Below are 13,839 nucleotides of genomic sequence, written 5' to 3'. Positions count from 1 at the left end.
TACCTTACTGGTACGCATTTCACAATTTGAGACGTTATGTAGTGAAACAGTATCCAAGTAGTCTAAAGACACGTTTGTCTCACGTATGCCTCCAAAGAAGTCATACGCTATTTCTTTCAAAATATGAGCAATAGATGAAATGTGGCATTTATTCAAGGGTGGTGTTTAATCGAAGAAATACGGTATGATGTAAAGCTATGTAGACCATAGTTCTTGTAGAAGTCAACTACATTCCAGAAGTGTAACCCAAGAAAGAACAAAAACATGTGGCTGAGTACGTATATATGCCCAACTTTGTCATCCTACAAATCGCATTATATGCTGGAGCAAACTGTCTAATCAGAAAGAAAGATTTCAGCCACATACCACCACTTAAGTCACAACTTTGCCAATGTTGTGCCGAACAATGAAGAAAGTTCACAGACTGTGTTCACACTAGGGTTTAGAACTGGGTTAGCTACTGCTTAGCATAACCAATTAAAATACAACAGGTCAGTTTACAACAAGAATGTGGGTTAGAGCAGGGCTAGCCTAGCCCTTCCGAAATGTAGAGTTAGCGCTGGGTTTAGCTGGGGTTAGCGCTTGTCAAAACATTCCAGTTTATTCATATTGCGTATCACAGCAATGGATCAAAGAAGATTGCTCTACTGTGTTGGTCTGGCAGTTTTTCTTGAGCAAATCGAATCCGCAGCACGATTTGCGGAATTCTGTAGTGACAGACATTGTCGCATCCATAGATTCAGGCAAATGCTGCTGTTCTATCATACGCATGTGGTCTCTACACCTAGAGAAGGCACTCGAAGACAGAAAGCGGTCGGAAGACGTTTCAATTCTTGCACTGGAATTAAGTAGTGTAGCTCAAGTACATGATACAATCAGTTGCAGCCTGCTAGAGTTCACACAGCCTATTTTGACTAATTAGAGGCAACTGAACAAGCTCAAGCTCAACATGTGAGAACACACCTACCTTGCGCATGATAGCACAGCAGGGTGTTATGATTACTTAGCACAAACCCGAGTTTACTAACCCAAGTATGAACACGGCCATAATCTCACACAGAGAAACAATATTGTTGTCATCACAAAGCTGGTAATACACAGTGCAGCACTGACTTGTCTATTAATCACAACCTCTACTTGAAAGAATACATGATAAAGACATGTCTACCTTCAAGAGACATCACATAACAGAACAAGAAAGTCTGCACTGATCTACTGCATTGCATGTTAACACAAGTAGTATAAGTAACCATGTAAAGTGAAATGTCAATAGAAGTTCACGTTCTATTAGCAGACATCTAATTGAGCAAGCAGATTTGATGTTACAGTGGGTACCTTTAGTATGTACCATCAATCCTACTACTATAATAGACAAGGGAACAATCCGGCAAAAAGTAGACACATTTCACGGGTACAGTCTTACAAAGACTTGGTTTTCCCCAATGTCACAGTTTTGGTTGTCATCAACTTCGAAGTCCATTGGAATCTGTATGGCAAATTCCCTATCTCCTACATCAACACAGTAGATGGAGTGCAACTCTTACTAGGACAATAGATGGAGAGCACCTCCTTCTACTCTTCATGGCCATGAGAGTGCGATGCTGGAAATAACACTCTTCCAGCAGAATGTCAAGAGCTGCCAGACCAAATCTCTCACAAAAATGCCAACCAATGAGAATAGCAAGTAACCGTCGTTATGTAGAAAAGTTGTTCCATCACCTTATAAGGGCCAGGGTTCTAGCCAGGCATGCTAAGGCATAGCGGCCAGGTATGCCTTCAGACCTGCCCGCTACGCCCTCAGACCTGCCTGTTACACCTTCAACATACCCGCTATGCCTCCAACATACTGGCTAGGCATATCTCTGTTCATACTTGTGGAATGTTTATAAAGGGATAATGAGGGAGAAGGTGGAGATTTGTCAATCATGAGTCTCTAATTGCATACCTATAGTATTATAATGGGATTAGTTGCCTAGTAATAGTATCATGAGAACCACTTAGCCAAAGGGGCACAGTCCAGATGTTGCGCATAAGTAGCCTCAGAGGCCATCTTGAATAATGTATACATTTTTTCATCAAAATAAAGGATCTTTGAAAAACAGAGCTTGTAGATTATGATACAGTAGTATATTTCCCGTATTCTCACTAAAACAAAACATTCAAACGCTTTGCAGCTCGCAGTTTGACTACCCGTAGCAACGAGACCTTGGCTTTCTATCTATACTTTGCTAAAGTGATACGGTTCGAATATAACAGTTAGTAGTTACAAAACAAAATTATCTGTTTTGACATTAGTCTACCCGTGTGCGAGCTTCGGATTAGATCCTGCACGTGACAGGCAGTGAACGTTGTTTGTCATTTCGACGACGTCTGCAAGAAGCGAGCATGGTGCAAGAAATCACGAAGGCGAAAGACAAGAGTGATTGGCAAGACAAGGCTGGCAAAAGATGACTTGATAGAGAGTAAAAAGCATCCACTGGTCCAGGTCTCAATTCACCCTCAATGAATTCGTAAAGGTCCTGCTGCATCCAAAGAGGTCTAGGTCCATTACCTATTATGTACAATATTTTGTATGCTGTATATTTTTATACACATGTTGTAGTACGTTTACATTTACCATTGCAGCCGAACAAGTACACTTGAAAATGAGCACAATTTCATTCTAAAATTTACCCCCAAAATATCATTTGGGTAAGTGAATTCACATCTCCAGTCAATCTATGATGAAACTCTAGGTGTTGTAGGCATGCAGCATTCAAGGCCTATTGTTTGCTAGCAAGCATGAATTATGACAAGCAGCTAGCCATCTCTGGAACAGGCAAAAAGCCAGAGAACAGATTCACCCCAAGTATAACAAAAATATCCACCAATGGCTTGTAAAGAGAGTGAATTGGCAGACACTACCATCATATAACTAAGGTACACACATCAGATCAGGAAAAGCAAATGAAAAGAAAGAGTACGTAACGTCACTGTCAGACAATAATATGATAGCAGGACTCTGAGAACATTGGTTGAACTGTTGCTTCATGCAGTCCACCAACAGCTGCTGATCTTGCAGAAAACATTGTAGTAAGACAAGTGCCATTTAGGGTGACTCACCATCCTAAATGTGTTACCACATTGACTGCATGCTGACTGCCATTGCTACTTGTGTACGTTGTGTTGTTGCTTGTCATTACTTCTGCATCTGTAGGAGACCGTTCTCTAGATTAAGCACTTCTTGTTCTGCAGCACAGTCTCTGTCACCAGCCTAGAAGTGAAGCCCTGAAATGATACTGGCAAGTCGACTATAGCCGCAACATTGAATACAGCTCTTCAATTCTTGAAACTTAAAGCGACACTGTCAAGATTTTATCCTCGGATACCTAGCGTCTAAACGCCCCCGCAAACTTGAATTTAGGTAGAAATTTTTCAAGTTCTCCAAAACGAGGAATCGTTGGCAAGTGCGATTTTACCTGTAGTTATATTGCGTTATCTGCCACGTTTTGGCAATAGATCGACTTTTGTCGTGCTTTGAGTGCCTGACAGCCGATATCGTCGTACTTGACTAGGTCATTGCGCATGGGTTTGATACGTCGTATAAGTTTTGTAAATATAGAGCAAGTATAGCGTTTGTTTTCGACTTCGAACGGTTACTTTCTACGACGAAAACGGGCCCTTTGCAAGCCGCATGTGATGGACAAGATTCCCGGAAGTTGTCACCGATATGACTTCGGTATCTCAGAAGAGAAGCCATGGAGGTGCACGTCAAGGGGCAGGACGTCGCCGCAAGTGCACAACAAGTGTTATGAAGACTATTAAACTGTCGCAAGACATCTATAGTAGATGCGAAAAGTCCCATTGTCTGCGTACCGGAATAACCACTGCTCCTTCGTCAGCAGACGTGTCTGATGCACTAATACGCGTTCTATCGTCACGAAAGGCCATTACGCTGTCCTAGGAGTCCCGATGTAGGTTTGCGCGCGAAGTGTGACACGCCTAGAGCGCACAAGCATGCGCACTTGTGCGCTCAAATCTTGACAGTGTCGCTTTAATCACGCAGTCACAAAACTGCACACAAGCAACAGCAGCAGCTTTGCGTTCACATCCTATAGACCACGTCTTTCTCTTGTGCACTTATTTCTACACCCAGGCGTCACATGCATGCATGCACTCTCCCCTTCGGTAACCTGCAACGAAGGTGCACAACGTGGTCGTAATACAACAAAATATTACAATGGTAACTAAACCTTTACTTTGTGGGCTTTTCGATTGGCTATGTGAGTGTGGCTCAACACAGTAGCCATAATCGTCTCTCAAAGAAGCCATTTTATTCTAGGCGTGACCAACAACCTGCGCACAAAATGCGCTTCTACCCAAGGCAAAAGTATGCACATAAATCTGGACCGTGCTCCTTTAATTAAGAATGTAATCCATACCCTACTATCAGTTTGCCAGAGGCTGAGTTTCAGTCAGTACTCTGTAACAGTACAGCAAAAGCGATCAGTTTACAAAAGATATCCTAAACCACTCCAGCAAAAATTTTCCTTTCAGAAATTCACACAGACAACACGCACATGCCACGCCCATACAGCTATACACCTTCAAAAAATCCTGGCTAGAACCCTGAGGGTATATTAGATTGGGACATACCAGGAAAGGAAAGATTACAAAGGCAAGTTAGGGTGTTCGATTGGGAAATTTCTCTTTCGGAATGCTTGGGAAGACTTTCCATCCTTTCTACCCTCCAGCCTGAAAAGGGCAAAAAGAAAGTCGGAAAAGATCATCACGTGATTTAAAGTCCCGGAATATATCAGAAAAATTGTCAACAAAAACACACAATCACTGCACAAACAGCAGTCCAAAGAAGATACCAAAGCTTTTATTCCAACAGGTGCATGGTGAAATACAGTTGAATAAGAGCTAAAAATCCATCAGAAGAACTATATCTGAGGTGATTCTGCACCACTTTCACTCATTTGCCTTTATGGTGTACGGAAACGCGTCATTGAACAGTAACGCCATCGTAACTGAAGCAACAACTGAGCTCATCATTCTTATGCGCATGCGCAATGGGTGTCACTTTCCTCTTTCCAAAAACTTGCTGTTCCATTTGCACTGGCTTTCCATTCTTTCTCGTCCTTCTTTCTTATTTCCACAAAGCCCCAATCAAATACGCCCTAATAGCCACTTCACACTAAAAAAGCTCCTTTCCAAATCGAGCCAAGCCAACCCGTGCCAAAAAGTCAAGCCAGCTCCCCCCTGTTCACACTGCGATTAGAAATAGTGAGCCAGCTCACTTAGTACCTGTGTCTCTTGCTAAGCACGCTAGCTACATACGGTCGCGTGTACATCAGAAACGCTTGTGCTACGTGGCGTGAAAAAAGTTTGGTTATGTAAGTATGGCATGGGACTGACAGTATGGCTATGCAAGACTACAGTTCGGCAGTTGGTTGCCATTCACATAATTAATGCGAGCTGAGTCAAACCTTGTTGCCATGGGCAGTTTGAGATGGACCATTCCAGCACGGCTTGGCTCACCCTGCCTTGAACTGCGTTCACACAAAGTTTCAAAAGGTAGATAATGATCTGTGTTGGCCCGGTTACAAGTGCTCGTGTGAACGGGCTATAAGTTAACAGAGGTTCAGAGTTCTCCCCAGTATTTCAAAATAGCGTGGCGGAGACGATAGTTGCAAGACCCAGACCTTTGCTACCTACATGCGATTGGACTTAGTCACGTGGTTGGGATTTCTCAGCGTGGCGCAGCGCCACGCTACCACGCTTTAGGGAGAACCCTGGAGGCTAAAGTATGCACTTTAATAAATCTTCCTAATAGTAGTGACTTGTTTCATTAGCCAGATGGTTGCTCACCAAATCACTTATCATAAACAATTTGAGCAAAACATGAGCACAACAAAAATTGGTTTAGAAGAAAAGGATATACTGCTGAGGTGATTGCAACTACAAATTTCATTGCAATCATTTCAGGTAAACATCAACAACTTTTTAAGTCAGAGTAATAAGCTACCTTAGCCATTCACGTCAAGCAGTCTGTCAGTCTCGATGACAACTTGATAACAATTATGACTTACTCTCCATCTATTTGAGCTGCTCCAAACAGCTTTACGAGTGTCTTGCAAACATTAAAGCGAACGTTGGCAACTTGATCTTCGGCAAGATTGAAAACAATCGGAAGCAAGTTCTTATGTACTACATCCTTTGAGCAAACCTCTCCCAGTAACTAAAAACACAGAAAATCCATGATGATATCAAACTAATATAGACCAATACGTTGATATTTGTATGAAGAACATGCATATTTTAATAAGTAAATATTGTCTTGTAGCAATATGTTTCCACAGAAAGCAAAAATCTTACCCAGATAGCTATTGATGGCACGTATTCAAGCAAAAGTGTTAAATGTAACTCTTCTCTGAAACAGTGCTTTAACACCAACTTCCTTACCCTCGCCCCAGACCTAGTGTTGATTGCAGTGCAGATGTGCTGCCATCCCCACTTTACGTATGGTTCAATACGACCTTCTGGGCAGGACTAAGTATGTAATCAAATTCTACAGAATGTGTCACACTATTAACTAGAATCTCAGATTTCACTCTGAACTTTGGCATTGTCCTAGTCTTTATACTCGTCGACATTGGGATTTTAGGCTGCTGTCAAGCATTGGTAAGATATTGCAGCTATGCTATGGATCGTAGCGTTGTAATGGCAGATCAGAAATGGCACTTGCAGTGCAGCATAAGCCTTTGAATGCACACACAAGTCCCCAGGTGTAGCTGCAATGTGCCATGTGCCTCTACTTCAACACGTTGAACTGCAGCCTACGTACCGCACACCAATTAGCTAAGATGCCACGGTACAGACATTTCTGTAATCAAACAGGCACATGGTGTACTGTAGAACATATTATTTTCTGTTTTATAAAATTTTGGTATTTAAGAAGCAAATACCTTTTGATGTAACCAAATTTTGGTAAGATGAGGCACAGATTTGGTGTGGCAGAAGTAGAAAAGATTTTGAGTGTCACATAAAATCTAGTACACCATTTGCTCACTATGTATGGTGTCATAAGCATGAAGAACCTTGGCTCTTGCGTTTGTGAGTTGCTCTGGGGAGATTTGTTGTTTCTCCAAGCAGGCAGTTCTCATTGCTGCAGGTAAAACTTCTGAGAGTTTGTGAAGTATCTGGGTTACTTCCGATCTGTCAGCGCCTTCTGGACGTGGAGTACAGTACAGTACTTAGAAAATTTAAGGTGTTATCCGAAAATTAAATAACACCGAAAATAACACGTTACACTGTATTCTTATAACTAACACTAATCATATCCCTATGGACATGACTGCAAGGGCCTGTACCAAACCAGACGTAGTGGGGATTGGCAGCGCATCTGAGACTGCTATCAACACTTTGTGTAGGGCTACACTACAATTTCCTGCCTATGTAGACATATGCTACCTGAGATATTTACGACCAAGCAAAACATTTTACTTCAGTTTGTACCTACGTACAATTCATACTAAAAATATAACACAACCCATTGCTATCTTACATTTATTGTGAATAGAGTAGTCAATCTATGAAGATAGTTGTGATCCTGAGCCAATCCAAGAACTGGTGGCAAAATTGTTGTCTATGACACAATCAAACAGAAGTTAACATGCCACACAAAGACAATAACAAACACTTCATGAACAAACAAATATGCCTGCATACAGTACATGAACTAACTAACACGCACATTTTTGCACAAATACGAACACACAAAAGAAATACACACAGCTAAGTCATTGTACCTGTGCCCAGTCCGAACCAAACTTTTCTACCAACTTTTTCAAGTTGACTATTGCAGCTTCCCTCACCGCATACACACTGTCCATTAGCCACGACATACACAAAGAATTCAGTCTCTCGTTGAACAGCTCCATTCCCAGCTGACTGGCCAACAGAGGCATGTATTCAATGATGGCCAAACGCACACGCCACTTATTATCTTCAGCCAACTCAACAATTGCAGGAAGAAGTGTCTGAGACAACTGGTTGATACCAATCACTAAATATAGCAAAACACCTGTTATTGCACTCAGTTATTGCACCTTCATCAAATTACTTCAATTGTCTATTGTACAGTGTTCTTGCCAGGATTTTGTCAACTGGCAATGCTAATCAACTTATGACATCATACATAAAAGATGACATCACTTCTACTTTACAAACTTCGAGATAGGTTAGATGCCTTCATAAACAATTCCTGTCATGGGTACCGTATTACCTCACCTTTGGCTACATGCCGGTATAGGTTAAGCACGAGGTACCTGGTATGCAAGAAATACCATTCCTCTTGCACGTGCTCTCAACATGGCTGACAATATTGATGTCATTGATGCAGGACATAAACAATCGATAGGTGCAGGTGCTAAAAAGAATCGATATTGGGAGGTGAAACGTTGTCAACAATGCATGCGTGGCAGTAAAGACACATACGTCCATGACTGACAGCATTTCTCTGTTCAAACACAGGAACACGAGGGAGAAAGTCGTGCTTGCTCTCTCTAGCCACGTTTACACGAGGCCCACTAAATTGTGTCCCAAGCTGAACCCTGGCCCGTAGTCTCAGGCCTTGCCCTGTTTTGCGTTCACGCGTCCATAGCAGCCACCATCGGCATCTCAGCTATTTGTGCGGGGTCTGAAGCACGAGTCAATCGGGTGGTCAGAAGCGTACTATGGACTGACGAAGAGTTGATGGCACTCATGGCAAGAGCATGCAAAACCCAGCTTGATGGCATGACTAAAATTACTTAAAAAGCGCTTGAGATGGGTTCACAATCTTCCGCCCGATTAACTGCAAGCAATTGCTAGTCAATGCTGGGTGGAGCTATATCATGACCGGGGCCCGACCTAGCATTCGAAAGTGTGCCGTGCTTGTGGACCCAGGGCCCACCTTGGCCCGAATAATTGTTGTCTAAACACACGGTCCAGGGTTTGGCCCGGGTCCCATAACGTTGTGTAAATGGGGCTTCTGATTCAAGCTGTCTGGGGTTAGAAAATGTAAAAAGTGGCTAACAACAAATAAGTGTCAAAATGTGGCAATACATTCAAGTACTGATAGGGCAAGGAATCGCAGAAAATTCCCTCATTTAGAAGCAGATATCACCACATGGATTTGGTAGTGGGATAAACACTTCGCTTTCTGTTGCAGAGCCTGATACTTTGTTTCCGGTCGGTAGTTTGCTGCATGCCGGTAAACCCTGAAGATTACTGGCACTCTGGTAACCCCGGCCTATACCGGCATGCAGCAAAAGGTAAGATAATATAGTACTTACTACTATTTACTAGAACCAAAACGTCATCCTTTATGATCTGCAGTTCTTAAGATTGCATAACTAGGCAAAGCCTCATCAAAGCAGGGTGTCCTCCGTAATATAATTCCAACATCTGCCACAATCAGTAATTAGCCAAGGACGACACAAAATGGCTGGAGCATGCCGCCAAGAACGATAGAGCTTAATTTCTGTGACAGATAAGCCAGATATGCCATGTGTGAGTTGCACTAACAACCCAGAAATGCCCCTTATAAACCTTGATGCCCAGACCATTATATTACATGGAGAATCTGAATGTTTGGTTTGCATTTCCGCCCTACTAAACTAAAATTTTAAGACACCACTTCCAACAGGCAATAAAAGTAATTTTTGTGCCTCAACCAACTATCTTCCTACCCCCAACCAGCAAAATGCTGGCATGGCCAGTACCAACAAGAACAGTGGTTATATTCTATATACATACAGCTGGACCTCATTGATCATCGATTAGAAATAGAAATTAAGTTATACAAAGGCAGTGGCCCGTTGACTAGAGTTGCTAGGTATGGTTTCTTGAATTTAATAATATAACTGACAATTGATTGGTAATATATCTTAATAACACACCCTTTTTGAGGTCATGTTTGGGGGAACCCTGGTACAGTAACCACAAACACATGTTTGATATAGCGTAAATTGTAAATTTAAGTCTTCTTCAGTGTCAGCTGCACGGGAGAACATATTTGCCTCAGTTTGTAACATAATATTTCTTCCTATTCTGCAGGTAGCATGGTTACAGTCCAGTTCCTATAATTTGTCATTGAGTTTGTCCTATTTTTCACAACAAGGTCCCATTATTAGTACTCCGTGGAACTCTATATAAATTTCGAGCATAAGGCCGCACAGAAAAAATTGTCTGATTGGGGCAACATGCAGCAGAAAAAGACAGGCAGACAAGCAAAGTTTTCTTTTTTGAAAATACTTTCAGCAGATCTTGAATTGGACATACATTCTGTTTCTGACTGACGCCTTAATTAAAGGAAAGTACACATATCGACACCTAAACTCTGCATGGAGCTGCACCTCATCATCTAACTCAGCGACTTGTTTGGAGGACGTGTCTGTGGTCGCAGTTCGCACGCTGAGACCATCATCCAATATATCTCCGAATCCAACCTCCTGCAACACCTCGCGAAGACTACAGTCACCAGACACACGAACAATCTTGCCATCTCTCAAAACGCATGCCGCCTCGGACACGGATATGCACAGGGCAACAGAAGACATCTTATTTCTCAGCATGCGCATGTGCAAAAAACAGCGGCCGTCCAAACACATCGCACTGAGTACATCGTCCACTCGATCACCGAATGCAACTTCCTGTAATACCTCACGAAGCCAGACACACGAAGAATCTTGCCATCTCTCAACACGCGTGCCCACTTGAACACGAATATCCCCAGGCCAACAGAAAAATGTTTTAATATTAACTAAAAAACTCAGCGGCCCTCCAAACACGAGTGGGCGGGTTAACCCAATCAGACATTTTTTCGGTGCAACCTAAGGTTATATATTTGTAGGTTGGCAGTCTGAGACTCTCCATGGGCTGTATTCAAGTAGGAAATATACACTTTTGGCATAAAGTTGCTGGTTCTATTCATGGAAATACAATATGAGAGTCTCAGCACCCTCACCCAATTAGGGCTGGTTCACAATATCTGCCGAACAACAATCTGGTCCAGTCTGGCAAAGCACCAGCACCACAACTACGGCAGCCGAACAGATAGGATTCATTCTGTTTTGTCCAGTCCAACAGGAAGCAGCTGGACTGCTACAGGAAGTGTCACCCAATCAGCAACTCGTAAAATGGCACAATTGGCAAGCACAATTGCAGTGTAAACAATGAACGCTTCTTCTTTGTCATAGCTTCATTACAGCAGTAACGGCACAACCCGACAAAAAAAGCGTTCTTCTTCGCTGCGGACATCCCTTTCGATTCTTCACGTGACGGCGTATTGCGTATAGCATAGGAGTTGCAATTTGTGAACACTGCTGGTCCAGTACGTCTTCAGAAGATATTATGAACCAGCCATTACACTTTGTACAGTTATCCAAATAGAAGCAACGATGGACAAAAACTAAGAATATTATTTTTCAGACAACAAGGTTGTCCTAATATCATGTATCATCATTCTGATCTTATTCAAGATTGCATTGCAGCCGATGCTGCCCATTGCACTTTACATGCACATCATATAAACTTACCTTGATTCACACAATCCAAGTTTGAAATGATGTTCAGCCTAACTTCAGGACACTAACGCACATTCAACAAACATACATCAAATCAACATAACAATCACAACTAAGCTCTTTACTTCATCCTTCAGCTGCAATAAAAACAAGGGCAAAAGATGCTCAATTGTGCTATAACAAAAAACAATCAGTTATGTCTGACACACAAACACACTCAAACTAACTAACTTGTCTTTCCCAAGAATTGGTGACAACCCCATGATCTTCGATGCAAGAGCTGACTTTACATGAGTGTTTGGGTCAGTCACCAAGTCCTGACAGATAACAAATTACAGTTGCCTGCATTATATTCTTTACATATACAAACAGAACAGAACACAGTACAAATACAAAATTACAGTGCACTTAACCTTGCCTATCTGCATGTTAAATTGACAATTAATGGCACAATAAACAATACCAAACAAAAACAAGTCCAACAATGATGTTCTATATTGACCTCAAAGCAAATCATTGCCAACAAATTGAAAGAAAAGTTGTGTCATTTAAATTACCACAGTGACAGTATGTTCTCCTGTGCTGGATAAATCATATCAATCAAATGCTAAACCAAGAGTACCACTTGTCACCCTGCCGAGTAACAACTAACAAAAAACTGTTTTCGTGAGCAAACGTTTGAAATTGTTCACTTAATTAATCACATCATCTGCACAAAAAGTACTGTGTCATATGTCTTCAACATGTCAGTCCTTACCTTCACACAAGGAATGATCATCGTCATTATAAGAGTTTCCCTTGTATCCTTCGGCAAACCATCTGAAAACTCTACACAATTCAAACAGAAGAGCACTTTTAGTTATTAAGACTGTAAGCAAAGCAATTATTTTCTCACAATAAATATTCAAAATGACACTTCTGATTGTTGAGCTCTTTCGCTCAAGCAGAAAACAACAAAAAGGTTTAGCTGGAGCTCTCTTGGTGCAGTTTATCGGGTAAAGCAAAAAAATAATAAAAAGTCCTTAAACCTGCATATCTTAAGAATAGATTGATCTTTGTTCTTTGCAGCATGAAAATGCTCAATATTACCAAGTATCTCTCTGATCATAAGTAAACACAACAAGCCAGTAAAATTGTAAGGGAACTGCAGTTGTAATAAAATGATTTATTTAAACCCTCAGCACAGCAACAAAATAAATCACTGTGTAATCGTCAAAAATGAAGAAACGTTGTAATGCCACAACACTTGAAGAACTAAAACATTGCCACAGAATGCACATACTCTACAAATACGTGCATACGAAGTCTGCTACCAAACTCTGACTATCATTTACAGTACAACAGGATACACAACTTAGCATGGTTATGGAAACATTATGAAATATAGTAATCTCAATTTTTCTATTATGCAGAGCACTATTCCTCCACACAAATACAAAGATTCCCACCAGTATTACTGTAACCTAAAAAGAGTCAATCATTTATCAAATGCTGTATCCTACTTAGGGTTCTCGCTACGGTGTGGCAGCGTGGCACAGCCAGTAAGAGTGCACCACGCTCAGAAATGGTAGATAGGAGTCCAAAGTTTAGAGCTAACGAATGTATGAGAATTCCATATAGTACTAAAACATAATACTATATCACTTAGTAAAGGTGACATTAGCCACAAATCCAGGCTCTTAGAAAAGACCCGCGGGATAATATAGTCTTGATTCAGACGTAGGTACTTGTGTTGATTGCAGTCCCGAATGTGCTGCCATTGATAGTAGTCTCAGATGGCCTTCCAGTGACCCGGAAAACACACCTCTTGTCCGTGAAGTGTAGCACCTAGAATCTACTCTACACTAGTCATGGCTTCTTGTGAAGCAACAGCGGTCAATGCACATCAATCAACGCCTGACTAGACAGACTTTCTGTAGTTTCGTCTATGAAACTTACGCATGAGCAACCTATGGACATCACGAAGAAGGGCTTATTGGCAATTGAAGTCAATTTCCTTACCAGGGCACCTGAACGTATGTTACGTGCAATAGCTACAACGCAAATATACCTCACTTGAGATTGGCTCAAGTGCGCATGTGCGACTTGGACCGTGCAACTGCTCTGGTGCAACTGTAATAATGTATAGAGAGAAGAAGGCATGCGTCACTGTAATAATGCATAGAGAGAGAAGACATGCGTCGCGAACCCGCCCATCCTGCCACACTCCCAAAAATCTCTAGCAAGAACCCTGCTACTCATGTAAACAATGAAGAAGCACTAATGTCCTAAAACCTCGACTGTTATG

The 13,839-nt window shown here is 41.7% G+C and overlaps 1 protein-coding gene across 1 annotated transcript in view; it reads right to left on the bottom strand.

Moving 5' to 3' along the window:
- The window catches only part of LOC134176723 (serine/threonine-protein phosphatase 2A 65 kDa regulatory subunit A alpha isoform-like), a 30,681-nt gene that overhangs the window by 457 nt on the left and 16,385 nt on the right, over positions 1-13,839 (bottom strand). Inside the window, exons 10-16 of the mRNA XM_062643380.1 lie at positions 12,310-12,380; positions 11,784-11,869; positions 11,678-11,726; positions 11,565-11,616; positions 7,794-8,050; positions 7,550-7,630; positions 6,075-6,223 (exon numbers count right to left, since the gene is read on the bottom strand). Of these exons, the coding sequence (XP_062499364.1) occupies positions 6,075-6,223; positions 7,550-7,630; positions 7,794-8,050; positions 11,565-11,616; positions 11,678-11,726; positions 11,784-11,869; positions 12,310-12,380 (745 nt within the window). The remainder of the gene's footprint in view (positions 1-6,074; positions 6,224-7,549; positions 7,631-7,793; positions 8,051-11,564; positions 11,617-11,677; positions 11,727-11,783; positions 11,870-12,309; positions 12,381-13,839) is intronic.

The sequence above is a fragment of the Corticium candelabrum genome, chromosome 3 (genome assembly GCF_963422355.1).
Source record: "Corticium candelabrum chromosome 3, ooCorCand1.1, whole genome shotgun sequence".
In the NCBI taxonomy this organism is placed as follows: Eukaryota; Metazoa; Porifera; class Homoscleromorpha; order Homosclerophorida; family Plakinidae; genus Corticium; species Corticium candelabrum.
This window is presented reverse-complemented; position numbering and strand designations above follow the sequence as displayed.